Source organism: Delphinus delphis, chromosome 19, assembly GCF_949987515.2.
Source record: "Delphinus delphis chromosome 19, mDelDel1.2, whole genome shotgun sequence".
Lineage (NCBI taxonomy): Eukaryota > Metazoa > Chordata > Mammalia > Artiodactyla > Delphinidae > Delphinus > Delphinus delphis.
Genome location: NC_082701.1, coordinates 48,774,528 through 48,802,326, shown reverse-complemented (window position 1 = coordinate 48,802,326; position 27,799 = coordinate 48,774,528). Strand labels below are relative to the sequence as shown.

Genomic DNA, 27,799 nt, shown 5'->3' with positions numbered 1-27,799 from the left:
ACTTGCAGCCGAAAGCAATCCTGATCTGCACTGGCCATAAATGTTAGTGCAGCTCCAGCCAACTTCAAGAGATGCTGTTTAGAAACAGCCTTTGGTCAGCCTCCTCAACCTTGGGATCTGTTCTCCTGAACCCCTGCCCAGCTTTCTTGTCATTCCTCAACCAGATGGAATCCCCCCACCCTTCCACCCACCCCACCACATCCTCCCCCACCAGCCTGGCCAGTCCTACTCATCCTTCATTGCCCACGTTGGATGACCTTCACTGACCTTGCTCACTACCACCAGGCATACATCTGATTGACAACACTGATCAATCATTTATTTACCAATCACACTTGTGGTGGTGTGCTGTGGATTAGCCATAGGGCTAGCACTGGACCCAGCAGGGAGTGCAAGTCCTTGGGAGCCCTCACTGGTGGGGCAGACACATCAGCAGCGGCGGTGTAGGGAGTAGTGATAGAGGGGTGGGTCGGTTTTATCTTGGCAGGGGAGCAGGTAGCCATTTCCATACTGCTCTCTCCAACCAAAGGCTTTATTTCTCTGGGCAAAGACCAGCCCTGTCTGTTCCAGGACTGACCTAAGCCCATCGCAGAGGAGGCAGCAGAAAGGGCTCTTGTGAATGATCCCTGAGCAGGCAGGGCCTTGGGGTAGATGTGCTCTTGGCCACCCACCTTTCCCTACCGTCCCTGTAAGGCCAAGGCCCTTAATGGCTAGAGGAAGCAGCAGTGGACATGGCAGCAGAAGATCCATATTGGAACCTTAGCCACCACTAACTTGATGTGTGACTTTGGACATGGCCTGGCCTCTCTGAGCCCCAGTATTAATGAAAGACAGAGGAGGTTAATAATGCCTGCCTATCTCACAGGCTGCTGCAAAGACTGAATGAGATAACTGTCTGATGCACCAGGGCCGGGGAGGCCTGGCACACTGGAGGTGGGCAGTAAGTGTTCATTCATCCACCTGCCTGCCCACCCCCACCCTACACACAGCAGAAAGCCAGAGACAGCGCCGTGCACCTTCCGTGGGAGACAGACTGGGCGCTCAGACATCGTCCCACCCAGGAACCAGGTGGCGTATGCTTGGTCCTCGGGTGGGGCATGGGGGTTCCTTGGGTTCCCATACTTTCTCCTGCTCTGAAAAATACCATCAATGGAGCAGCACAAGAAGGAAGGGAAATTGGGTTGGTGGTAGGAGGATAGGATTCTCTCATGTGTCTCTCACAGGTTGTTCTGAGGGTTCCCAGACCACTCTGGAGTCTGTCCAGCAACTTCAGGGAGATTCACTCATGGGCAGGGGCTGTCTGCTCAGGGACCGCCGGGCACTGCTTGTTCTCAACGATGCTCTGTCAGCAGCAGGCTAGACTGCCAAGACCAGTCAGCAGAGGGAGGCTTTCCCCAGAGGTGCCCAAACTCTGGCATGACAGACAAACCCTAAAGGAACCCTGCTTTTGGCAGTTAACAGGTATTCCTTCTAGGTCTGCAGGTGAGGGAGGACCTAGACCTCCGCCTGTGGCCCCAAAGGAGGCCATCACTGCCCATACTTGGAGTGTGATCCCAGCTGTCGTGGGGCAGGAGAAGCATCTCCTGGAAGAGCCAAACTGACCTGCCTGGGACAAAAGGGGCAGATTCCAGCAAATGTTGGCCAGACAATAGAGGGGCCTAGGAGCTGAAGGAGGTGCCCCACAGAGCTGGGAAGGGGGTCCAAACTGTCAGTTCAAATGGAGCAGTGAACTGTCAGTGGGGTGCTGCAGGTGGTATCGTCCGGAAGTTATCGACTTAAATTCCTCATCCTTTGGGGGTGGCACCATACTCCTGGTGGTCCCAGGAGGCGCTGATTCCCACTCGCTCCAGCAGTGGAAAGCTTCCCAGGACCAGACATTTTGTCCCCAGGCTGGGTTGTCCCTTCCGAGTGACAGGAGGGAATCTGAGGCAGCCCGAGGTAAGCTGGGAGAGACACAGGCTCTGGAAGGTTGTTTTCTCACCTCCAGAGCTGGGATCTGGTTGCCATTTGGATGACGAGAGAACACCAGAGCCCAGCCATGGGGCCAGCTCGAGGCTTAGTGGGGGTGGGACCCTGCCTGTCCCAGAGATGATGGCAGGCCCCCAGGAAAGATGGACGCCAGCAGCCTTATGGGAGGCTCCCTTCACTTCCGAGCCTGCCCTCCAGACACCCATCCCCAGCTGAGACCCCAGGCTTGGAGGAAGAGGTGGCCCGTTGGCTGGGTCTCCGTGGGGTGTGGGCATGATGGGGTCACCTTGGGGCGTGAACCCCAAAGCTCTGCTATGAGTTGTACTGGAAGGTTCAGGTGTCCTCAGATGGGCAGGGGCCTTGGGCGTGGTCTTGCGGCTCTTTCTAAGTCTCAGTGTGCTGTCACATTAGCCCAGTCAGGGAAACTGTCCAAGTCAAATATGACCCGGCCCCAGGTGTTGACGGCCAAAAATACACAGGTGATTCCAATGACGTTCATTATTAGTCCTGTTTTCATCTGGAAAAAAACAGGGTCAGAGTCAGCACCCTGGGGTCTGCCAGGCTGTCAGAACAAAGGTGAATGGGCCTTGGGAACCAGCACTCTGGGAGAAGGGAACAAAGGACAGACAGACTGTTTGCTGGGCCTCCCGTCCCCGGGCCAGGCCCTGTGCTCACCCCACCCCCCAGGCAGAGCAACTTGGTGTCCAGTAAGAAGCACCACTGCTAAAGCAGCCCGGGAAACAGGCAGGACAGGTGGGCTCTTCAGGCCCATTGGGACGTTTGGAAACCTGGGCCTCAGGGAGGCGAGGGAGTGACTGGAGGGGCCCGGGTCTGACTGCAGGTCCAGCGCTCACCCCAGCGCCTTCACCGTCCCACAGGCACGTGCTGGCCTTTCTAGGGCATGCTCTGCGTTCTTTGGGTGCTCACTAACCATTGCTTTCAAACCCTGTGGCAGAGTTTTCACTGGGGATTGGAATTGAGTTTGCAATTCCTGGTTTCTGGGACCCACCCTCTGGGTGAGAATGCTCCATGGAGTCCCAAAGATACCCAGCGGAGGCTCTGAGTTAGCTAACGCCTTCCTGGCCTCCCCTGCTTGCCCACTTGCCTCTCCCCACTCCGGAGCTGCAGAGCCGCCCTCCTCCCACCGGAGGCTGGGATAAAGCCAAAGCAGAGCTGAAGAATTCCTCCTTTGGCAGCGTTTGTTTCCAAGGCAGCATCTGCTCCCAGGCAGTGGTGTCTCTCCCCCTGCCTGCTTCCACGTCTGTAGACACCTCTGTCAGTCTCTCTGGCTGTCATTAACATTTCCCCTCATCTCAGCCTTGCCCCTCCTGACTGTCCTCACGGGTTCTTACTAGATTGTGAAGTCCATCTTGTCCATGTGGGACTCCCACCCTCACCCCTTCCAAGTGCTCAGTGAAGGCTCCCCTGGTGGCTGCTCGGGCACTTCCAGGTGGGAGATTCTGTAACCCACCTCTCAGCTTTGGGAGACAGAACAGTCTATGAAATAAGAGATCATGTCCAAAAAGAAGAAAAAAGCTGCATATAAATGCAAATAATGAGTTGGGTCTGGACATTTGGTCCCAAACTGTTTGACACCACAAGTCATTAATAAATGGGGCATCCCTCATGACAAAAGCATCATAGCTGATAGGAGTGAATAAAAGCGGCTGCGTTACCATGTCGGAAACCTTGAGGTGTCCATAGGAAAACACGATGGCATTAGGTGGGGTGGCCACGGGCAACATGAAGGCAAAGGATGAAGTCAGGGTACAGGGGATCATGATGTACAGCGGGTTGAGGCCAATGGAACGTGACTGGGGAAAAACACAGCACCACAACGTCACAGATGCAGAAAACAAAAGCTCCTGGGGACCATCACTCTAAAAAGCTTTTCCCTGATGTACTGTGTACATTCCCACCTCTGTGCCTTTGTCCTGCTGGCTCCTCTACCCTTTGCCACAGCTGGATGATAACTCTGCTGGACCCTGAAGGCTAAACTTACCGGAAAGCCTTTCTGAACCCCCTCAATTCACTCAGCATATACTTCTTGGGCACCTACTATGTGCCAGAGACCATGCCGGGCACTGCTGCAGCCCATGTGTGCACATGTCTGTCTGTCCTGACACAGAGAGAGCCTAGAGGGCAGGGACCACATCTCTCACCTGTGTGTGTGCCTCTGGATGGGTGTGTTTTTGTACACATTTGGGATCATTTTGTGTATGAAATTTGGTATCCATCTGTTCAAAGCTTAAAATTCAGCCACATCTAGCACAGAGTAGACAGATGCTCATAAGTATTTGTTGAATGAATGAATGATATAATAATTTGTAATGTCTGTCAATACCAAAATTAATAATCTATCATGCAGATCTACTTGCACATGAGAGCAGACACATATGCAGAGATGTTCAGTGCAATATTGTAACAGCAAAACACACAGGAAACAGACTCGACGGCCATCAATAGCAGGACGGTCAAATAAAATACATATATACAAACAATGGAATAGTTTGCAGCTGAAAAGAAGAATTGAGTAGGTCTTATGTGCTAACAATGGAAGGATCGCCAAGATATATGATTAGATTTAATAAGGTGCAGAACAGGACCATGGAACAATGCCATTTGTTTAAAAGGAGAGTGTGTGTGTCTGTGTGTGCATGTGTAATGCGTCCAGAAAGATACCTAAGAAATTAATAACAGGAGTTGTCTCTAGGGAGGAAGCTAGAGCGTAAGGGTCTGTATACTCTTTGGTATGATTAGACGTTTTCTGGCTACGTGTATGTATCACATTTTCAGCTTTGAAAAAGTATGTGTTCCCATTTTATGAAATACCCTTCAGGACTGTGATTTTTTTTTTTTAAATGGCTTGATAGTATTACATTGTATGAATATATGATAACTTATTTCACCAATCTCTGCTATTATGGAAGTATTTTTATAACAAATAATTCTTTGATGTGCATCTTTATAATTTAAGCTTGTAGGCATCTCTGATGATTTTCCTAAGAGATTCCTGGACATAAAATTCCCAGAGTCCGGTATAATCTCTTAGCAGTAGGGTTTTTTTAAATCCTTGTCATTTTATTTTCACAAACCTTATATCTTAAACCTTTCTATGCACAAAATATAAATATGTACATAATATTTTTTTTACCAGTGGCCTCCAATTTTCTTTATTTTCACCACTATCAGGAAAGTATTTTAGCATATACTTTTAATATAGGGGGTTTTATTATAACATCTATACATGTATCACTGTATTGATATATTCTAAACCATAGGAAAAAATAAATATTTTTTTTTATTGGAAAAAAATTAAAAATTCCCAGAGTCAAAGGGTATGAGCGGGTTTCAGGTTATGGTTCCCATGGGTAAACAGGTCTCTGAAAAGGCTGCGCCAGTTACACTCCTAGGAGTAACTGAGAGGAACCAGTCTGCTTCCTGGTTTCCCCATGGGGTATGTACCCCATGTGCCTCTGTGACCCAGCTGGGGGGTCACCACCTTCCCTTTGCCTGCAGGTGGGTGCTGAGGCAGGAGTGTGAGGTCTGTGTGGAATCTAAGTCAGGACTTCGGATTCTAGAAAAGCTTGTTTTCGAAGGGCCTGGCCACCCTCTCAGGTGAAGACCCCCATTTGACTAGTGTCTGGAGGTGACAAAGCCAGGCCTCTACTAGGGGAAGGAGTCCTCACTATGGCATGACCAGCATCAGAAGACGTTCCTCGGCATCTTTTCGCCCTGGGCAGCCTGCTTAGGGGAGGGGGAGATGGGCCACCTTGCTCTTTCTAATACTTCCATCTTCTCTTGGAATAAAAGGAGAAAATCACTTGGGTTTGCTTTTTATACACGTGGACACCCTGGCAACTGAATGAAAATTTACCAACTTCAAAATCCTGTGTTGAGGCCTTTGTAAGTCTGTCCTCCCAACTCCAGAATGACAGCCCCAGCCTCTCCCCAGCTCGTTTTACATCTACAGCGGGTTTTCATAGGCCTCATCCTACTTGACCCTCAGCACAAGAGTAGGAGAAAGAACTCGAGTGACGGGTTTGAGGATCCCACAACTTGAACTCAGGTCTTCTGACTCCGAACCTAGGGCTTTTTCTGTACCACCTTGAGGTTGGAACTGCCAAGTGATGAGTGACAAAAGGAAATGCAAGAGAAGGTCACAGTCGAGCTTCCTGTAAGCTCTGCTTTCTTCTTAGTCCCAATTCAAAAACATGCTTGCCCACGGAACACAGCTCTTTAGCCTGGCACTCAGCATCCCCGTCCACCACCACCCGCAGCCTCTCTGGGCTCAGTGCCCACTGATCCCCAGTCCCTGAGCTTGCCAAGCAAGGCTTGTGGCAGTTTTCAGTCGTGCACTTCATTTCCTTTATGTGGGCTACTCCATCTTCCCAGAACGTCCTCTCCCCTGCCACCATTCCCAGGCTCCATTTCCCCCAAGATTCTTCCTGGTGGGTTCCAGCCAATGGTGTTCCCCTGTCCTGCAGGCCTTCTGCTCTCCTGTGCTATATTCTGAGAGACCCTCTATCATTCCCCCATGGCCTCCTTGGTGTAAGCCCTGTCTCCCCAGCTTGAGAAATAATCTATTACATTTATAAATAAATTTAGGGCACCTGGTTGTTGCTTAGCACTTTTGGTCAGCGTGGAGGCTACAAAGAAGAACCAGCAAAGCATTGAGCGCAGGCCCAGGGCCATCAAGGGCACACAAGTCTGTGTTGGAGCAGGGCTCAGGACCCAGGTCTCCAGAACCTGGCCAGGCTTGGGCCCCTGGTGTCACTGCCTCTCTAGGGACCCAGGATATGGTCAGCTTCCTATGAAATGACGACTAAGGGTCATCACCCCCAGCAGAGTTACTTACCATGGAGGCAAAGATGGGCAGGAACAGGGTGGTGGTAGCCACGTTGCTTGTGCATTCTGTGAGCACAGCAATGAGTGTGGACAAGATCAAGGTGATGGCTGCTGGGGACACAGCATGCAAGGGCTCCATCTGCTTCCCCATCCATTCTGACAGCCCCGAGGCCTGGGAAATACAGGGAGGGCAGTCACCACAGGGCTCGTGGCTCACAGTTCCTCCAGAGCCTGGAGGGACCTTCATCTGTCTCCAAAGAGCTCAGCCCACCTTCACTTCTGATTCTCTCTCTCTGCATACATTACCATAGGTGATCTAATTCATACCCACAATTTCAATCTCCATCCTCACTCTGCTGTCTCCTAAATCCTCGTTTCCAGCCCAGCTGGTCTGCTGTCTGGATTTCCACCCAGATATCCCATGAGCGTGTCAGACCCAACATGCCCCAACCTGAATTCATCTTCTGCTCCCCCTGGGCTCCCCAGCCCAGTGACTAGACTCACCTAGTGTCCAACCTAGAAGGCTAGGGGGTCATCCTGGGGTCTCTGTCCCCCTTATTTCTTATGCCCAGTCACCATGTCACCCAAAACATCTCATGTCTATCATCTCCTCTCTGTCTCCCACAGTTCTTAAAGCTCAAGAGAGTGATTTGAGCCAGAAATTGGGAATTTAGATTTGGGGCTTTAGGCTAAGAATGGATTGTCCAGGGCGAGAATGAAACGTGAACAAAGAAGCAGCCAAGGACAGAACCTTCAGGAACACTCATATTTAAGGGAGAACAGAGGAAAAGTCAACCAAGGAGGCAGGGCAGGAATGGTCAGAGTTAGAAGTAGACAGGAGAAAATGATGTCTTGGGGACCAAAGGAGGAAGGAGTTTCAAGAAGGAGACAGTGGTCCATGGAGTCCAGTGTTCTGAGCCTGTGTTAGATGAAGGCTAGGGAGCATCTACTGGGTCTTCCCCAACCCCTGTCCGGCCTAGGCCTCCACTTCAGACATCCAGGAGATTTTTCCCAAGTGCAGATCTGACCAAGTTACTCTCTGGCCTCAACCCTTTAGTAGCTACCCACCACCTTCAGAATAAGGTCCACACTCCCTATCTTGACCCTCAGTGAAGTGGCGTCTGTGAGCCTCACCAGCCTTATCGTCTGCTGTTCCTCAGCTGGATACAACACGCTGATTTCTTTACTCATGTGTCACTTCTTTCTGAAATGCTCTTCCAAACATGCCCCCCTCTCTAGGCTGTGAAATCCTCAAGAACAGGGACCATATATCAATCTCCTCTGTAATTCCTGTGCCTGACCTAACACAGACATGATAGGAAGGTTTGATGATGAATGAATGAGTGAATGAGAGATGGATGGAGAGGTGACTAAATGGATGGATCTGTTCATCCAAATAATAGTTGTGTACCCACTATGTGCCAGGCTCTGTCCTAGATGCTGAGGAAACAGCAATAGTAAGATAGACCAAGTCTGTGTATTACGCTCTATTCCTGGATAGATGGATGAACGGTTGGACAGAGGAGAGCAGCACCAAGCATCCCTCTCTCTGGCTCATTTCTTCCCTATCAGGGAAGGGGGGAGGTAAGAAAGTTGCATTTTTGGGTGTTTTCCCCCAAAAGCTCTTCCTCTCCTCCTAGGTCACTACATACCTAGCTAGAGAAAAAAATTTTTTAATGGCAACCATATCAACAAAGTTCAGCAGGAAGAGGAACCAAAGGTAATGGTGAAAATATTCACAAAGACTTGAAAGAAAGATCTGCCTAGAATAAATCAAAGCAGAGATTGTTATTACCAAACCCCACAGGAGACCTCCCAGCATCCCCCATCCCTTTTGGCTAACCAGGGTCACTCATTCACTCATTTCTGAAAATCACTCAGGGAGTACTTTCTCTATTCCAGGCACTATTCATGGTGCAGGGTACCTAGATGACAAGGCAGAGGCCCTGTCTTCAAGAAATGAACAGTTACATGGAGAAGACAGACACAGAAACACACAGGCACAGGCCTGGGGTGCCGAGAAGGAGGGGTGCAGCAGTTCTCAGCTGCCCTCTTGGTGAAGGAAGGGGCCCTAGGCAGCCCACAGTGGAGAAGTTACCTCGCATCCTTTAGCCAGAGCAAAGCCACCCCCCAGGAGCAGCACGATGCCCCAGGGTACTTTCTCCTGGGCCACCTTCCAATTCAGCAGCGGAGGTGGATAAAATGGTGTTTTCATTTCTGAGAAGAGATGATAAAAACACACACACATACATTGGGAATTCCCTGGCAGTCCAGTGGTTAGGACTCCGTGCTTTCACTGCTGAGGGCCCAGGTTCAGTCCCTGGTTGGAGACCTAAGATCCCACAAGCCACGTAGCGTGGCCAGGAAAAAAAACAAAACAAAAACCCATACATAGCCCAGAGCAGCATTAGCAAGCAAAAGAGATAAAACAGATCTAATGCAGGGGAATAAAAGCCTGCAAGGACAATGAGTGCCGTCTCATATCTGTAAATTAGCTAAAATTTACGGTAATCACTACAACACCCGCTGCTGGTAAAGACATGGTATGGTAAAGCTGTTACACACTCCTGTTAGTGTTATAAATTGGTGCAGTCTTTTTGAAAAGCAATTTACCAATACATTTTAAAAGCCTTGAAGACAAATATACTCTTTTACCCCAGCTGCAATCACTGCAAGAAATTTATCCTAAAGAAGAAACACCCTCAAAGAAAAAGCTATATTCACGAAAACATTTATTTATAATAATGAAGAATTCAAAACAGCCAGAATGCTCCATGACAGGGGAATGGTTACAGCCCCCGATACAATATAATGCCGTTATTAGAGAAAATGAATTGGAAGACTGTGGCGATAGCAGGAAATGTTTCTAGCATAACCACGAGCAAAAACATGAAAACAAAAACCAGTAAAGAAACAGGATTGAAATTATGTGTGTTTTGATTATAGCCATATAATATATATGCATATTAACAAAGACTGGGAGGGAGAGAGAAACCCCCAAAATACTGATGGCATTATGGGAAATGTGAAATCTCTTTCTGTTCCTGTTGTAAAATAAATACGATTTCAAATGTTTAAAAAGCAAAAGAGGAGATTTTGCACTAAACAATATGCAGAGAAGCCTTGGAAAATACGCTGTGCCCAGACTTTGTAATCTAGCCACAGTCCTTTTCAGCAGGGTGAGATGTTCTCCCTCCCGGGCCCAGGGAACACCATGGAGATCCTTTGCTGCCGGGGCCCCAACCCTGATGAATGGGAGGCCAGGACAGGAGCCTTACCTTCCTCAGTCTGGCTGCAGAAGTTGAACTTGGGCTTCTGCGAAGGCACAATGAATAGCAAGATGGCGACAAAGATGGCCACTGTGGCATCAGAGGCATACCTGGGCAGGGAGGAGCACACGGGATTAGCCCATCTTGGCTACACGACAGTCATGCAGCAAGCCTGCTCTGTGTCTGAATGCTCCCACGTGAGGAAACAGGCTCATCTGAGTAAGAAAACTGGAACCCCAAAGGCCAAGATCAGGAGGGGTGAGGTAGACTGAATCCTGGCTGGACACCGAGACTCCGGCGTTCTTGGCCTAGCTCTGCCACCAACTTCGAGTGGCTCTGAGCGGCTCACTTCCCTCTCTGTCTGTGTTGCTCCATAGGTGAACTTCATGAGCTCTTCCCAGCCAGATTCTCTGGGATTCTGGGTTCACCAGGGTGGCCACAAGGACTTTGGGGCTACCCCAAGCAGACCTTCAAAATGGAATGAGCAGTAACAGGCAGCAATCTCCCTGTCCACATCTCCTGCCCTTTCTAGGATATGCATGTTTCTCAACCTTTCTTCTATTCTGACCACATAACAGCCAGGAGAGAAACTTCATATCCCCCCTTTTGCCAAGTCTCTGTCTAAAGAAGCTTCTGGACCCCAGGATGTGTGTCTTCAGAGGGACTCGCCCGGACCTGAAGAAAGATGAGAAACGAAAGATGGCAGAACAGAGACTTGGAAACCAGAGCGCTGAGAGCCCCAGTCCCAGCCCAACCGACCTCTCTCTATAACAGCCTGGCTACCCTGCCAGCCTGTTGGGGCAAGAGGGGCCACAAGAACACATCTGTGAGCTTGTCAGGAAGACTGGTGAGACAAAAATGAGTCCAGAAACCAACAGAGTGCTCCAGAACTGGACAGCAGAAAAGGAGGAGAGCCATGTGGGCGTGCTGTGGGAGGAGCCACTTACTTTGTCTTGCCCTCCACCCAGGTGATTGACAGCCAGCCGGGCATGAAGCCGGGGTCCCGGGAGAACCACAGGCCGACCAGCAGGAAGAAGCAGAGAAGGACGTTGACCTCAGCGAAGGAGAGGGGCCCCAGCTTCCTGTACTCCGCCCACAGCACCTCGTGGGCAGCCTTCTCCTCACTCTTCTTCTCCAGCCCGCAGCCCCAGGACTCTTTAATACTAGAGAATGCAAAGACAAGAGGATGGCGGGGCGTCTTGGTTGACTCAGGGCTGGTTGAATGGAAGCGTGAACACTGGGCAGCAGAACATGATAGAAAGCCACACAGGGCTGCCTGTCACCCGGGGGCCCTTGAGCAAGTCCCTTCCCACTCCCCAATTCTGTCATCTGCCTACCCTACCTCACAGGACATAGTGGGGCAAAGTCTCTGTTTTATGGGCCCAGCATATGTCCCCAGGGTGCCCCCAGAAGAAGCCTGAGATGGCACAGGTAGGGTGTCAGGGACAGTGGAGGTAGGAAGAGAGGATGGTCAGGAGGGTGGGAGGCTGAGCAAAACCGGGAACAGGGGATGGACAGGAGCATCGGAAGCAGAAGGAAGCAGAGCCGAGGCCACTGCTGGCAACGGGGTCCCGGCAGGTGCCAGTCGCCTAGAGACCGGTGGCTGCCGACATCTGGGGGTGGCCGTGAGAAATCTGGAACCGGCACAAGGTGGGGCCGAGGCTCCTTCACGTGCTCCGTCTTCCTCCTCCCACTGCGGCCTGGAGCTGCCTTCGATGGTGCCCGAATGCCAGTCCCCATCAGCAGGTGGCTCAAGAGGACACAAGGAAAAGGACAGGTCCCAGCAGACTGGGTCAGGCAGGAACAGGGTGGGTACTTGCATTGCAAGGAGCTGACATGTAGGATTAAGGACCCAGAAGACTCCGGGGCTCGTAGTAGCTGTGGCTAAGGCAGGAGGGAAGCCAGCCAGGTCCTGCTCTTGGATGGGCTCCCTAGGAACCAGTGCCCATTGGCCAACACGCCTGCCCAGGGCACCCTGCAGGACTTCCCTGGGGAGTGTTGGCAGGAGGGGGCAGGAAGGAGGAGGGATCTCGGAGGAGTTATAGAGGGTACCTAGCCTTGGGGAGGGGCTGACTGGGGCCACTGGCACACAGGATGCCAACCCCGAGGGATCCGCTGAGGATTCCAATCACACGTTCCAGCCCCCGTCAGCCTGAAGGTGGGGGGCAAGGCCAAGAGGATTATCCCTAGAGAGGCTTCCCTTGTGGGAGTCCTTCCTGGGACCCTAAAACAGACTTCCCAGGAGCACAGGGGTTAATGGAATACATGCTGAGGTGCCGAATGCTGAAGCCAGGGCTGGACGGGAACCACCCTTGAGAGGGTGAAGGCCATGCAGGGCATGGGGCACGGCCTAGAGCAGGGACTCAAGGAGGTTGGGACACAGCTTCCCGTGGTGCTCGGGGGTTAGGAAAGGAAGTGGCAGTGATGGGGACTCAGGTCTGCACCGCCGGCCAAGATCTCCGTTCTGGACAAGGGGCAAGGACGTTTGTCCTCAGGGTCACCCGCCAGGGACACCTCCAGATCATCCAGCATGGGGATGGCTCTGCTGGCGTGGGAGCTGGCCTCCTTGTCCTCGCCCCCTTGGCCTGAGAGCGTCTGTGTTCCACCCACTACCGATCTGCTGCCACCTGTCGTTCTCGAGACTTGGGGGCTGGACCAGAGGCTTCAGGCTTCCAGGATAAGGGGTGACTTTGGTAGCTGCCCAGCCCCTGTCTGATGCTGGAGACACATCCCGACACCACACTGGCTGCAGACTCCGGGGGCTGCATCATATATGCAGTTGTCCAGTGCCGGCCCCCTGCAGTGGTGCCCCCGGGCCTTCAGGTCCCTCTCACACTAAGTGGTTTCACATTCATCTTTGGGTTTATCCGTCTGGTGACCGCTGGGCTGGCACGGGATGCAGGCAGATGGATCCAGCTTTCCTGTGGGGGCCCCGGGAGCTGGGTGGGTGCATGATGAACTGGGTCAGTGCGCTGCAGGAGAGGCAAAGGGACCCCGAGCCCCTTGGCAGGGGCCAGAAGAACCGTCATGCCTAACTCAGGGCTTAGCCTGGTGAGGAAAGTTGGATGTAAGCCAGCAGGAATATCCCAAGAGTCCTGGGTGCTCTTGGGAGGGTCTGTGGCTCCCTTGGCTGGATGTGGCCTAGGAAGCTGCCCATAGACTCAGGAAGCTAGAGTTTTTCAGCATTAGGCTGGAGGGAATGACCCTGACATTGCTCTCCACGACCAACCAGATGAGGGATTCAAACTGCAGCCAAGCACCCGTAGGAGCAGCTTCCCTTTCACACGGGGGCCCGGACACCGGGCAGGGTGGGGTGTGCGACGAATGCCTACAGCTACCGTTATGTCGTCATTATGGCTGCTTTGATTATGGACAGAGATTTTTTGAACGGCAGTCTTGAAAACAGTTCCTCCTTCAGGAGAAGACTTAACCAGAGTGCCCCTTTTTCCCATTAACGCACAGGTCTTCGTGGGCGCTTTTACCTGTCAGCTCTGAGATCTCTGGGCCGCATAGGCCTCTGTTTTTTTGCTGGGCTCAAGCGCCGTGTGAATTAAGGCACAGAGCACATGGCTCACAGCTAGGTACTTTATACTCCAGTGTGAGAGGGTCACCTTCACGCCATAGAGAAGTTTGTGCATTTAAAAATGACAACAACATTTTGAGGTATTTGTCAGCCACACATCATGGTTTCTGTCCAAAGTCTGGCTGCTGTCAAGGTTGACTCTTGGTCAACTGTGTGCTGGGAACTGGAAGGTAAACTTTGCAGAAGCTGTGCGCTGCTGGGAACATTGTAAGCATTCAGTAAATCTGGGTTTGGACTGACGTGGATATTATCAGGAGGTCTGCTGTGACCTGGCCTGACAGACACTGGCAGCCAAGTGGAAGTCTGTCCAGCAGTGTTGACCGGCACCAAGAACAAAGTTTCTTGTTAATTGCTTTGACAACGATACACCTACTCTTTCTCCCTGGGCTGGGAGCCCGGCCGGGTGTAGGGGTCAGAGAGGACTTACCGCAGGCCACAGAGGAGCTCAGGTCAGGGGAGGGCTGGCACTGGAGCATGACTACAGGTGCCAAGGGGCAAGGCGTGGTGTGCCCAGGGAAGTCCGGAACAGCGAGCAGGCAATCCGTCAGAATCAGAATGGGGGTAGGGGGAGTTGGGAAAGGTGTCGCTGAGGAAGGAGCATTTGAACTGGCCTTGAGGACTGAGGAGGTTGGAAGGTAGGAAGGCAGGGAGTGGCATTCCAGGAAGAGGGAACAGCATGTGCAGAGGCACGGTGAGCAGCAGGGGTAGCGCGAACTGGAGGGCAAACTAGCAGGAGATGGGGCTGCAGGAGGGACTCTCTAGACTCCCCTGCTGAGCCGAGGCACGGTTAGATCCTCTGTGCCATAAGCATCTCAAACTTACTTGAATCTCATATAAGTACACCGGAGCCACAGCCAGGAGAGCAGCAGCATGATCAGCATATTAGGGAAGGCAAATCCAAACCAAGAGGCGAAGTTCACGATGTCTTTGCTGTCAGGAAACAATCTGAAGGGGAAAATGCTGGTCCACATCTCTACCAGACACTGAGCTGCGGAGAGCGGGCGGAGGCTGAGCAGCTGCCGGGCCCTGAGAGGGGGTCTGGAGTGGGGCCCCCTCCTCCTGAAGTCCAGCCACCCACACCCGTCCCTCAGCATTACCCCAGTCAAGCAAGGGCCCCAGAACACAGCCACGCACAAGGCAAGCCTGAGGAGCGACCAACTGCCCCTCCTGGAGGTCCACACCCCGCTGAGAAGCTCGCGAAAGGCATGGCCCTTCAGTCCAGAAAAATACCCCTTTGTACACACAGATTTTGGCCAACAGCTTCAGGGGGTCCACAGATGCCTCAGAACCTCACCCCGTGGGCTTCTGCAAGGGAAGGCCCCCCCCTTAGGAAATCAAATCTCAAAAGCTTCCCAGGGTGGGACCAGAAGATGTTTCCTGGGGGCTGGAGGAGGGTCACTTCCGCCCCCAACCCCAGGCACTGCTCCCTTTAGCCCAAGGGTGTCAAACTAGCCACAGAGCTTTTCCCATTCAGCCCAGAGGAACTTCAGGGGAAACCATAAGGCTGTCATTACAGAAAACACTCGCAGGAGCAAAACAGTCTGCTTGTTGGATCTCGAGTGTCTGCAGGCCCGCCCTTCCCACCTCCCAGCTGCCCTCCCGACCCCTGTCCAGGGTGTTTGTCTGCACAGGACGGGCACCGTCGTACTTCTGTTCCTTCCCTCTGCGCCCACTGCAATTTGTACTTATTTTCATTTACACAACCCGCCAGAACTCTCTGGATGTCTGCTACCCTCAGCTGCCCACGAGTATCCCATGGGCAGGGCCCAGGTTCCTCTCACTTCTGTGACCCAAGCCCCACCCGGCACAAGACCAAGAACAGAACTGGGTCCTCAAAGCCTGGGTCCCTTTGTGGCCAAGGCTGGAAAGTTCTAAACTACCCCATGGTCTACCTGGAGCCTCACAGGGGCACACGTCCCTCTCAAGGGCAATTAGAGGGGCCATAGTGAAAGAGGCGGTGAGGCACCAGGTGACCTAACCTCTAACCTTTCCAGGTGTCATAGGACCATCGCCATTAACAACCGAGGTCGTGAGCCAGCTTTGAGGGGAGCATCTTTAGGGGCATCTATTTTCTACAAGTTTTAACCAAGGACCCCGCTTCTCGGATTACACTGTCAATTCCCATGACTAGCTCCACGTTCAATCCACATTCCCTGTCTGAGCGAGAATCCTGAGCCCAGGAAAGAAAGGCAGGACTTGTCCTGAACAGAAAGCAACCCGGTCTGTGGACATCAGCTCCTGTGCTGTGGGGTCCTGAGCATGTGCAGGGAGGTTGGGCCACAGAGGCTGATGGCGGCCCACCCTCTCACCCCTGCCAGGCGGCCCCCACCCCCATCGAGGCTCCAGAGCCCAGCTGAAGAGGAGGGAGAGGTGGGTGGGCCCCTCCAGCCCCATCCTCCCCCCACTGTTGTCCCCAAAAGGCATGGCCAGCGACTCACTCTTGCATCTGTCCCAGGAGCACCACGTTGGGTCCCGTGCCGGTCAGGGTGGCAGTGCCTCCGATGCTGGCTGCGTAGCACACGCACAGGGTCATGGCCTTGCATATGTTCTTCCTGTCGACCTCCCGCTGCCTCATGGAGGGACCTTCAAAATTCTCTTGGCTCCCTGTGGTGGGCACACTGCCGTGGGCACACTGGGGACCACCTGCCCAGCCTCAGCTCCTGACCCTGCTGCTGACCTGAGGACCCAGGCATGCCAGGTCTGCCGGCTCCCCGCCCAGGTTCTGTCCCCCGCCTCCAGCCCAGTGCTCTTATCCGGCCCCACGTGACCCCCAGCTACGTCCCTCGGCGAGCCCAGTCAGCGACGTCAGACACACTCCTTTCTTTCCTGCCTTCTTGCTCTTACTCAAGCTGCTCCCTTCATCTGGAGGGAGGGGCCCAAATCCATCCCAGATGTCCTCTCCTCCTAGCAAGGCCTCTCCCTTCTCTGCGCTCCCTCAGTGTCTGGCTAATGGCAACCCTTGGCCTCCCCCAAGTCAGACAAACTCTCCGAGGGGCCTCTTGACTCCGTCCCACTGGGCTGCACGATAGGAGTGTGTCTGCTTCATCTCTGCAGCCCCAGGACCTGGCCCAGGGTCCGGCAATCAGGCTGTCAGCACAGGCCCTGAGTGGCCCCACGCCGGGCCCTGGGGATGGGGTAGCGAACAAGACAGAGAAAAACACAGGCACTCTCTGACTCTCCTGAGCTCGGTGCCTAGCGGGGAAGCAAAGGTGGGACGACCAACCCCAGTACCTGCGGGAACAGAGTGTGGAGGGATTTGGCCTGTTCAGAGGAGGCCGCCCTGAGGATGAGTAGGGGTACAAGGGGTTGAGGGGCATCCAGTAGGTGCTCAAAAGATACCCAAATGAATGATCAAATCAACACGTATTCATTTCAGTGATGGCGGGAACGGAGGGCAGGAACTTGCTATAAGCTCTACTCAAGGATCTAACTTTTATGCACTAATCACATTCCTAAAACTTAGGAAAACAGCGTCTTCTAAGTATTTCTCTACGTGCCTGCTAAAAGGAGGGCTCCAGGAAGCAGGGAGGTGGCTAAAGCTGTTGGCAACAGAGGGGAAGGCTGCCCTGGCCAGGGCCTCACCTGGCAGCTCGCCGGCCTTGCCCCTGTCTGCCAGCTCCAGAGCCCCGAGGCTGGCCTCGGTGGCTGCGCTCATGGCCTCCATCTGCCGCAGCACGGCCTCCACAAGGGGCACCATCATGGCCGTGGTGGCCGTGTTGCTGATCCACATGGAGAGAAAGGCCGTGACGCCCATGAAGCCCAGCATCAGCCTGCAGAGGAGGGGCAGGGAGGAAAGCCGGAGAATCCCCGCCCCCACCTCTCACAGCCCCTGGGGAGCAGCGGGGTGGGGGTGGGGGAGGTGCGCTAGGCGCCCCCTGCAGGGAAGCCAGGGGTCAGGGCCAGGGTGCTGAGGCCAGTTCAAGGTTGGCTATCCAGGAGGGGATTGCAGATTTAGTGCCTGCCTGCCTCCCTCCCTCCCTCCCTTCCCTTCCTCCCTCTGCCCCTCTCTCCCACAAACATTACTGACATCTACTCTGCTGGCTACCGGGTCACCAGGCAGCCTGAGCCTCAGTCGTGGTCCTAAGGCGCTCACCATCTAGCCAGGGAAGCACCAGCATCCAGTCTGTGTGGACCCAGTGTGGAGAGTTGGCCCTAATATGACGTAGGGGTGCGCTGAGCAGCCCTGTGTGCAGGCAGACCAAACTTCCCACTTCTATCTAGAAGATTCCCACCCACCCTGACCCCACCTCTCCCCTCATGAGTTCAGAAGGGCTGCGAGGAGTCAGCCTTCAAGGGTAGGATGAGCCGGGGAGGGCCCTGGGAAGTGGGACCTCCTTCACGGCTGATCCCCTGCCCCACCTCCCTCCATTCACACTCTTTGCCGCCCTCCGCTCTGCAGTGGACCAGATCCCCAAACAGTATTCAGAAAATGTTCCGTTTCCGTGTAACACCCCACCTTCCACCTCTGTGCCACCTGTGTCATCTGCCTAGAAAACTCCTCACGGTCTCTCAAAGCCTTCAGGCAGCATCCCTTCTCTGTCACCTCCTTCCCAGTGCGCACCAGGTAGGGCTGACCACACCCTCCTCAGTCTTCTCTAGGACACTTCTCGCTGGCTGGATTTGAAACTGTTTCCATGTCTGCTCTCTCCTTAGCACATGAGCAGGGAAGGTCTGATTCCTCTCCATGGGTCCCACACACCTGGCACAAGGCCAGGAGCAGAGGAGCTTGGGAGGGGTGGTTGGCTAAATGGAACTCAACCTCTTGGTCTCCATGCCCCTCTGCAGGCAGGCTCCTCCCCAGGGCCACTAATCTGTTTGCCTGAAGAAGGGTCTCGGGGCTGCACTGCACTGGGCTTTAGCTGGTATCCATGCAGGTAGACCTCATGGACCCATAAGTACAAAGGCTGGGATCCAGGCTAGGATGAGGGTCAGAGTTCACATGAATGAGGCTTCAACATGATGCTCCGAGGCATCAAGGGAGCCTCAACATACAGGTCGCCCCCAGCACAGGCAGTGCCCTGGACAGCTGGAAGCCAGGCTCGGAGGAGGAGCCAGGTGACAGGAAGGAGCAGAGAAGCGTGTGGGTTTGGGCACCCCGGGTTTGGGAGCAAAGGGGCTCCAGCACACTCCAGAATGAGCCCCACCCCCCCCACCCCCGCTGACGGAGAAAAGCCAACCACTCAGAGGATCCTGAAAACAGGAACTCTGAGGCCTCACATCTCTAGAAAATGCAATGGCTTCTGATTTGACACTGTAAACCAGTCACTGGAGGGGCTCGGGTGACAGGTCGGAGAGTCACAAAGCCCTCACTCAGGCTGCTGAGGCGCCAGGGGTGCTCGGGTGGGCCGGGGCCTCTGTGTGCTCAGAGCCCAGCATGGCCCTTGACGTGAGGACGCAGCAGGAGGGATTTACTGTGAGTTACCAACCTGCCTTCCCAGGGCTGGGCTGGGTCACGCCATCATTTAGGGAGCATGTTGCCTCAAAAAAAGGTGCATGCTGAGTTCCCAATTAGAGGGGGCAAGGCCCCATCAGACAGGCCCGGTCTAATCCCCATGTGACGTCAGCAAACCATTTAACCCCTCTCTGCCTCAGAACAGAACGTGGGTGATGGGAATAATCCCCAACCCTCAGAGGTGCGGTGAGAGTCAGATGAGGTGGTAAATAAGCCCCCGGTATCATGCCCGGGGCCCTGTGGGCGCTCAGTACACCCAGGTGATTCTGCTGTATCAACTCCACGGCTTGGTCGGAATGGCCTGTGACTGTCAGGGGAGATCCTGGAGAGGGGTGAGACGACTGAGTAATGGGGGAAGGGTGGGGTAAGCAGCAGCTTTGCAGAGGGAGTAGATGTGCCAGCCTTGGAGGGATGACCTTTCTGCTCCCCCCTGAGCTGCATAGTTGAGCCATCTCTTTCCCGCTTTCCCCACAAAGCCCCTAGGGGTATCAGGCATGGCTTGATCCAGCCTCCACCCACCCAGGGGTCTGCCTGGCTGCAAAGCCCAGATAAGGCCATGGCCAGTCCTTGCCTGTGGGGGATCTGGCCTGTGCCACATGCCTCTCCCTGGCCCTGGGGCCTACTGCAGAGCCCTGCGGTAAGAGAGAAGGCGTAATTACTGGGCAGGCTTGGCCCCCACCCAGAGGAGCGTGCGCAGGGCGATCCTCTTATGCAGGTTCCAGTGCTCCACGGCCACAGCCACGATGAGGCCACCCAGGAACAGCATGTTGGTGTCCTTCATGTACTGGACGCACACCTGCAGGACGGCATGGAGGCCCCATCAGGCCTGCCCCCTGACCACACACTACTTGGGCTCAGGGTCACCCAAGTCCCCAGAGATAGGCGAGCAGAGCATGCTGACTTCAGGGCAGCTTGGAATGGGGATGGAGGGTCAAGGGTATGTCTCTATGCCAGAGAGAGCCCACAAACAGGGTATTATCTGGTCCCCCGGGTCCTAGGCAGCTCAGAGAAGGGCTCGGAGAAGGAGCCACTGGGAGAGAAGCAGGAAGCCGCCCGGATGCCCTGGGGCTGCTCACCTGTTTGGAGTCCAGAATTTTGAAGAGCGGGAAAAACAAGGCAGGCATGAGGGCAGTGACAGCCAGAGGGATGACTTCTGTGCACCAGTAAATCGCCATGAGGATGATGACATAGGCACACCTGACAAACTGAAGAGACGGCACTGAGGCCTGGCGAGCTGCTGCCGCCCTGCTCCCCACCCCAGAACGCTCGGGACAGCAGGGCATGGACTGTCAAAACAGGGTGGCATGTCAGTGGGGACCGCTGCTTCCCTGCCCCCGTCAGCACAGCCTTCCAGGTTCAGGACAGTGAGGAGGGCACAGGACCCGTCACCAAGAGGCCCCTGCCCCCCAGCTGTGCGGTCCTGGGCAGGTCTCTCACCCCTCCAAGCCTTGCATCCATCCTCACGTCTTCACAGGGAAGAAGAGGGGGGAAAGGAGGAAGAGGAGGAAAAGGAGGAGGAGTGCAAGTGGGGGGAAGGGGGGAGGAGGAAGAAGAGAAGAAACAAGAAAATACTGTTTCTGATGACCTGCTCTAAAAATTAAATCATTTTACAAAGTAAGTGCAATTCTTAGGGAAGGCTCCCCAAAGCACATCCTCAAACTCCTGGTATCTCTATCTAATTTCCTTCTCAAAAGGCTGCTCCAACTGTCTCGGCTCCCAGAAATGTGTGTTCTAAGCCAGCTCATTCAGAGAATGGCCAGCGCTGAGGATTTGCAGGGCTGTTTTTTATTATAACTGAGAAGATAGTCTTGGTGTCTATTACCCTCTCTAGTTACAAGGGTCTCAAGCTTTACTGTTCGTATTTAATCTTGTGTGAACCGCCTGTTCACACCCTTTAGCTACTTAGCCACTGGGATCTTGGCTTTGGAGTGAGACAGACCTGGGTTTGGTTCAAGCGCTCACGGCCCCGGCCCCTTACTCACTGTAGGACTTTAATTCTCCGTCTCATCGCCTAATAAAATAGGGATAATAATGCCCACCTCCCTGGGTTGTTTTTTGTTTCATCAGCATTTTTACTATAATCATTATTAACCAACCAGGCTCTGCCTCTCCCTCATTCCAGCCCCCTCCAGTTTAATCAGCCTCCAAAACCTATAACTTCTACCCCAAAATCTTCCTCTTTCCCTTCTTCCTTCACCCTGTGGCCCTGCCTTTGCTCAGGCCACATCTTCTGCCTGCATCACTGCGGCTATCTTTTTTTTTATTTGCTGTTTTATTCACTGTAGTTTTTTTTTTGTAATTGAAGTATAGTTGATTCATAATATCATGTTAATTTCAGGTGTACAGCACAGCTATCTTCTAATACGATCTTTCTACTTGCATCACTCCACACTGCTGCTCCCTCTTTCTCTTTTTACAAACCGGATCATATCACTGCCTTGTTTAAAAGCCTTCCTTTGCCTTCAGGACAAAAGCCAAATGCCTTAGCCTGTCTTGGGAGACCCTCTGTGATGGAGCAGGCCCTGCAGGGCCCTCCAGCCACATCTCCCATGCCCATTCCCACCCCGAGCTCCTGAGACCCCAGGGCACTGGTGGGAACTGAGGCAGATGCTCCGCCTCCCACAGCTGCTCTCACACATGACATCATTCCTTTGGCCTGGAGTGAGTGCTTGGGGCTCAGTTCACTGCTGCCCCTAGTCTGGGTCTGTGTCCTTCCTCTATGCACGCCCCCACCCGCAGCAATAGGCACACTGGGTTGGCATTATATTTCACCCACCATTGAACACTGAACAGTGGAGTGAGCAGTGGAGGGCAGAATCCGTGTCACTCGGCATCCAGCACAGGCCTGAAACCCCAGGGACAGTGCAGATGCTGATGAGAAACGGACCAGCACAGCACGGGCTGTGACAACACTGCTGGGAAAACGTACCTGCACAGAATCACTGCTTATCACCACCCGAGATAACACATATTATACGCATGGAACATCACACAAAGGCTGAGACATTCTTTGTCTGGATTGTGTTATCAGTGATAAAAATAAATCGTTCTCCGGCAGCCCATGAGAACCCCAGGACACCTCTCTACTGTCTAATGCAGGGTTTCTCAGCCTCGGCACTACTGACATTTTGGGTTGGATGGTTCTGTGTTGGTGGGGGGTGGGGGCCTGTCTTGTGCATGGTAGGATGTTTGGCAGCATCTCTGGCCTCCACCCTGCTAGATGCCAGTGGCACGCTCCAGTTGTGACGACAAAAAATGTCTCCAAACTTTGTCAGATGTGCCTTTGTTGGGAAGGAGGGGAGAATCAATGCTGGTTGAAGCCTCTGGGCTCAAGGCAGGATAGCAACGTGGTTAGAAGACCAGGCTTTGACACCGGGCAGGCCTGATCAGGCCTCTCTGCCATTGTGTGGCCTTCAGTTCCGCCTTCTCTGGGCCTTGGTGTCAAGGGAGAGAGAGGTAGGAATGGTCCGCTGCAGGGGGGGGCAATAAGAGGGTGTGCTGTAGAGAATTTTAAAACGGTAATACTGTCTAAAACTCACTCTCCTTCTTCTTATCATCATGTGAGAACAATTCCCAACAATGTCTTTTTTTTTTTTTTTTTTTTGCGGTATGCGGATCTCTCACTGCTGTGGCCTCTCCCGTTGCGGAGCACAAGCTCCGGACGCGCAGGCTCAGCGGCCATGGCTCACGGGCCCAGCCGCTCCGCGGCATGTGGGATCCTCCCGGAATGGGGCACGAACCCGCGTCCCCTGCATCGGCAGGCGGACTCTCAACCACTGTGCCACCAGGGAAGCCCTCTCTCCTTATCATCATGTGAGAACAATTCCCAACAATGTCTTTGATAAAATATTCCTCCCACTCCCAACCCTGGCCCCTCTCCCTGCTTGTTTCATGTCCTCACCTGTAAATTGAGGATTTAAAAGTACCCATTCTTAACATATGGCACACAGAAAGTGATTTTTTTATTATCTGAACTTAGAAGCGGCAGGTGACATGTGTAACCAGTTTTCCCGGGACAGTTCCTAGAGGCGCCAGAAGTAACCAACAGAAAAGACACAGGCTAACTGCCCTCTCACTTCCATGCTCCTATCAGGAGGCCCAGGAGGGTGCCCCATCCCTGAATACTACCAGTCAGCAAACTTGACCCTCCCTTGTCTAGAATGCTCCCAGAGTGTTGTGGAGAGAGCAGAATAGGACAGGTGACCTTGGGGAAGCCTGAGGAGGGGTTGGTCACCGTGCAGAATGAGATGGATTCTACCTGCAGATGGGAGCCCAGTTCTTGGTCAGTTCAGAGCCTTTCCTGCAGCTGAGAATGTGGCCGGAGGAGCACTGCAAGCTGAGCTCACAGTGGACAGTGGGATTTAAAAGTCCACACCCAGCACAGTGGAGAGCACATAGTGGGGCTCAAAAAATACGTTAAGTGCACAACTGGAGAAAACCATGGCTCATTATTTACCTAATTATTAACAAATAAGGGCGTCCATGACATAGTGCTTAATGGAAAATTGTAGCTAAGAGAACATACTGTGTCTTATGGGATTTGAAAGTCTTTTCATTTTTACTTTATACTTCACAGACTTTAAAAATAATATATAGGGCTTCCCTGGTGGCGCAGTGGTTGAGAGTCCGCCTGCCGATGTGAGGGACGCGGGTTCGTGCCCCGGTCTGGGAAGATCCCACATGCCGCGGAGTGGCTGGGCCCATGAGCCATGGCCACTGAGCCTGCGCGTCTGGAGCCTGTGCTCCACAACAGGAGAGGCCACAACAGTGAGAGGCCCGCGTACCGCAAAAAAATAAATAAATAAATTTAAAAAATACATAACTTTAATAACACAATGAATCTACTTTTTTATTTAATAAAAAGCTATTTTTATTAAAGAAAGAACCCAGAGAACAGGCAGAAAAGTGGAGCAGAGATGAAGACAGGAAGGAAGCAAGGTGCAGGAGAAGAGGAAAAGAAGAAAGCCTGCAGGAGAGGGGCCCGGGCACTGGCAGAGGGTGACATGCCCTGGGAGTCGCCGCCCCGCTTGGACAGTGCCGCCCAGGCTGCCAAGTTCTCGCCAGCTTCCCCGCTGCTCTGCCCCCTGCCCTGGGTTTCCCTGCAAACTTTGTGGCCGTGGGTGGGGACGGGGAGCTCTTCAGGGTGACCAAAACAGAAGCACACAGGGAGAAAACAAGCAGACAGGGTTCTGGCTCCCAGTCACCTGCACCACTGGGAGAGAAAGCACATGAAGTCAGCCCCTGGAACGACCTTTACTGATACCTCCTCTTCCCTCACCTGATTCTCACTCCCGGGACAGGTCAATGACATGCATTCACAGCCTGAATTGAGGGTCCCAGCTCAGGGCCACCTGTGTGGGGGGGGATGGGATGGGCAGGGGTGGTGGTGGGGTCTCGGTCATACTCTTCTGGAGCAGGAAGGTCAGCAAAGCTACCATAATTGATGTCCAGGGAACCTCACTCCCCACCAGCAGAACTAAAATCACAGCTCTCCTGCCTGGCTCCCTCCCACAGATGATAACAGCCCCAAATCTTTTTCTACAGAGGAAATATGGCCGATCACAGTTGGTGTGGAAACTAAAGAACCACTCTAGTTGGATCTGCTGTCCTTGGCCCATCCAGGGTCTGTGTTCAGCCCACCCAAGGGCTCCTCCCAGCCTCCCCCTCCCCCATCCTAGGAACCAGCATAATCTCTTTTGGCACCAAAAGCCATAAAATGTCAACAACCAAACCACCTTGCCCCATCGTACAGACAAGAACACCAAGGCCCAGAGAACGCAGGGGCTTGGCTAAAATCACAAGGATGGGGCTTCCCTGGTGGCGCAGTGGTTAAGAATCCATCTGCCAGCGCAGGGGACACGGGTTCGAGCCCTGGTCCGGGAAGATCCCACATGCCGCGGAGCAACTAAGCCCGTGCGCCACAACTACTGAGCCTGCGCTCTAGAGCCCACAAACCACAACTACTGAAGCCCGCGTGCCTAGAGCCCGTGCTCCGCAGCAAGAGAAGCCACTGCAATGAGAAGCCCGCCACAGCAACAAAGAGTAGCCCCCACCCGCCGCAACTAGAGAAAGCTCGCGTGCAGCAACAAAGACCCAACAAAGCCAAAAGTAAAATAAATAAATAATAAAATCACAGGATGGGTGAAAGGTGGAAGTCCAGTTCTCTCAAAGATTGGCTTCCCGATACCCCAGTACAACCCCATTCCTCTAGGACTGCCCTCAGAACATCCCCTAAAGAGCTCCTCCGTTTCCCAAACCTGCTTGGGCTGGGGGGAGCTGAGGTTTCCTGTCTGGGCTGAGAGTGAAAGGTGGAAAGAGGGAATGAGGAAGGAGCAGCCAGCAGCCAAAAGCCTTCAAAGGGCTCGGGCCTCTGCCAAAAAGGCCTCGCACTGCCCAGCAGGGCCTGGGCCCGGGCTCCCCGCACCACCCCCACCCTGTGGCCAAGGCCATTCATTCTCCGCTTCCCTCCTGGGAGCACCAGGAGGCCAGGGCTTGGGACACGGCTTCCCAGAGACCCTGCGTCGTGCCACCCAAGGCGTGAGCTCTGGGACCGTGTCCCACCTCCCGCTGCCTCCACAGCGGGCAGTGAGCAAAAGCAGGCAGACCTGACCTGCCTTTCAGCTGGGAGCAGGTTTCTGACTCAGCTGTGGCTGCCCAGGTTTCAGAGCTGGAAAGAAATGTGGATCATAGACAGGGAAACCGAGGCTCAAAGGAGGGCTAGAGAGGGACAAAGATGGCACTCGGGTCACTTAGGTGATGATCTTTCCGTGTAGGTCCCCGACTGGCCTCGGAAGCCACCTACAGCTGGGAAGTCCCCATTCCCCAAGGGAAGAGACAGGAGCAAGAAGGGAAAGACAAGCCCCCAGGCTCCCTCTTGGTACAGGTGGCATTTGGGGGGCCTGGGGACCGGGTTATGCACTCTGGGGAGATTCTGAGCCTATAGAGGGGCTGTGTGGCCAAGATCGGTGCTAACTTCTGGGTTTCTGTGCTTGCCAAAACAGTTCTTGCGCCCTGGGATCTGTGAACCCCAAGATCCATGCCTGTCAGAATTCTCTGCAGGGCACCTCCCATAGCACCCGCAGCTCCTGAGCCTCCGTGCCCCAGGGGAGCCGTGCCCGCCCCCGGGAATCCGTGCGCTCCACCTAATGCTCCCGGGTTCGGTGCCTGCTGCTGGGCACCCGGCGCCCAGAATCCAAGGGGCTGCCCAGAGACGCAACTGACCTTGGCGGGCATCAGAATGATGAGTGGCAGCAGCAGAATCGGGGTGACGAACAAGATCACGAAGGACTTGAACTTGGAGACATAGCTCAGTGCGGAGGCCATCGCGGAGAGGGAGTCTGGCGGGAGAGGCGAGAGAGGGGCAGCCAGTAGCTTCACGGGCTTAAGAAGGGGCCGCAGTCCAGGGGGTTGGAGGGGGCGGCGGGAACTCCGCCTCCCATGGTGGGGCCTCCCCGCGGCCCCGGGGCGGGGCCAATCCCGCGGGGTCGGTGGGACAAGCCTGCCCCCAACTCTGCCTCTGGGCGGAGGCGGGCGGCGCCCACGGACTCCAGCGCTTCTGACGGGCCCTCCAGGAGTGGTCTGGACCCTGGCACCTCCTGGCTCTCCGAGACTTTTCTGCGGTGCCCTAGACAGGCTCCCGCGGACGGCCAAGCGGGAGTGACTGGTCATTCAGTCTGCGGGCTTAGGCGTACGGCGCCCCCCTGCATCCGCACCTGCCCTTCCTGGGCCCTGCCGGGGTCCCAGGCGAAAGTCCCTAGCGGTTTGTGAGTCTTTCGGATCCGTCTCCCCAACCTCTCCCTCCTTTTCACCTGGTTACTCCTGCCCCTCCCACTCTCACCCTGGAGGGGTCTCCCGCAGGGACCCACCGCGCGCCCAGCGCCGTCTGCTCCGCGGGCCTCCCCTCCCGCGCCCCCCCCTCAGCTTCCCTGCAGTGTCCGCGCTGCTCTGGGCACAGGACTCGTCCCCAGCGCGCCGTCTCCCACCCAGCGCATCCCGGGCACTCTCCAGCGATCGCGGAGGAGGTGAGGCCACCGTCCTCCGCAGCCCGGCGTGCTTTCGCCCTCCAGCGGACACTGGCGCAGCCCGCCGACGCCCAGCTGGCCCTGCGTGCGCGGAAGGCGGACTGAGCCCGCCTGACAGCGGCAGCTACTGCCATTCTACAGGGGAAACGAGAGTCCCAAGAGGAAGGGACTTAACCAAGGCTGCCCTGAGAGGGTCGTTCATTCACTCGGCCCGCCTCCTGCGGACAAGTACTGAGCACCTATTCTGTGCTAAGCCCTGTTTTGTGCGCTGGAGGTACAAGGTTGCAGACACCACCACCCCATCACTTTCTTCTTTCCTCCCTTCTCCTCCTCTGCCTGCCGGGCTTCACATTCTGTAGCTTTCTTTGGGGGAGGCCTACCCCTGTTTGTGGTTTAACCACAGCCTGTTCCTTAGTGATTAGTATCCTGTGTCTTCAACCCAGCCCTGGTGCCAGAGTCCCAGATTCTCCATATTTCCACCTTTTTCCAGCCTGGATGTGCCTCAGGCCCTAAAACTCAACACATCCTAAATCAAATTCACGAGTCTCCTCCTGTGACCTCCACCTAAGGACAGGTATTCCCCCAAACCCTTCCTGTATCTTTCTTCTGTGCTCCCCCTTTGTAATTCTCATTCATCTAAACCTGGGTTTCCCTGCCT

General features: G+C 54.2%; 2 protein-coding genes across 6 annotated transcripts in view; one reads left to right on the top strand and one right to left on the bottom strand.

Annotated features, from left to right (window-relative positions):
• C19H17orf100 (chromosome 19 C17orf100 homolog) overlaps positions 1-27,799 on the top strand; it is a 68,903-nt gene that overhangs the window by 26,269 nt on the left and 14,835 nt on the right. The gene's annotated exons all lie outside the window — the stretch shown is intronic.
• SLC13A5 (solute carrier family 13 member 5) lies at positions 306-26,903 on the bottom strand. Of its 5 annotated transcripts, XM_059997520.1 has the most exons (13): positions 26,342-26,456; positions 24,399-24,471; positions 20,197-20,325; positions 19,780-19,916; positions 17,251-17,438; positions 16,107-16,272; positions 14,491-14,613; positions 11,033-11,248; positions 10,095-10,195; positions 8,915-9,033; positions 6,827-6,988; positions 3,645-3,782; positions 306-2,485 (listed from the first exon to the last, which is right to left on the bottom strand). In XM_059997520.1, the coding sequence occupies exons 2-13, from the start codon at positions 24,429-24,431 to the stop codon at positions 2,360-2,362; spliced, it is 1,638 nt and encodes a 545-aa protein (XP_059853503.1). In that variant the 5' UTR covers positions 24,432-24,471; positions 26,342-26,456; the 3' UTR covers positions 306-2,359. The 5 variants fall into 5 exon arrangements, with proteins under 5 accessions (XP_059853503.1, XP_059853499.1, XP_059853501.1 ...); XM_059997516.1 differs by lacking the exon at positions 24,399-24,471 and having other exon boundaries at positions 26,342-26,903; XM_059997518.1 differs by lacking the exons at positions 3,645-3,782; positions 24,399-24,471 and having other exon boundaries at positions 26,342-26,903.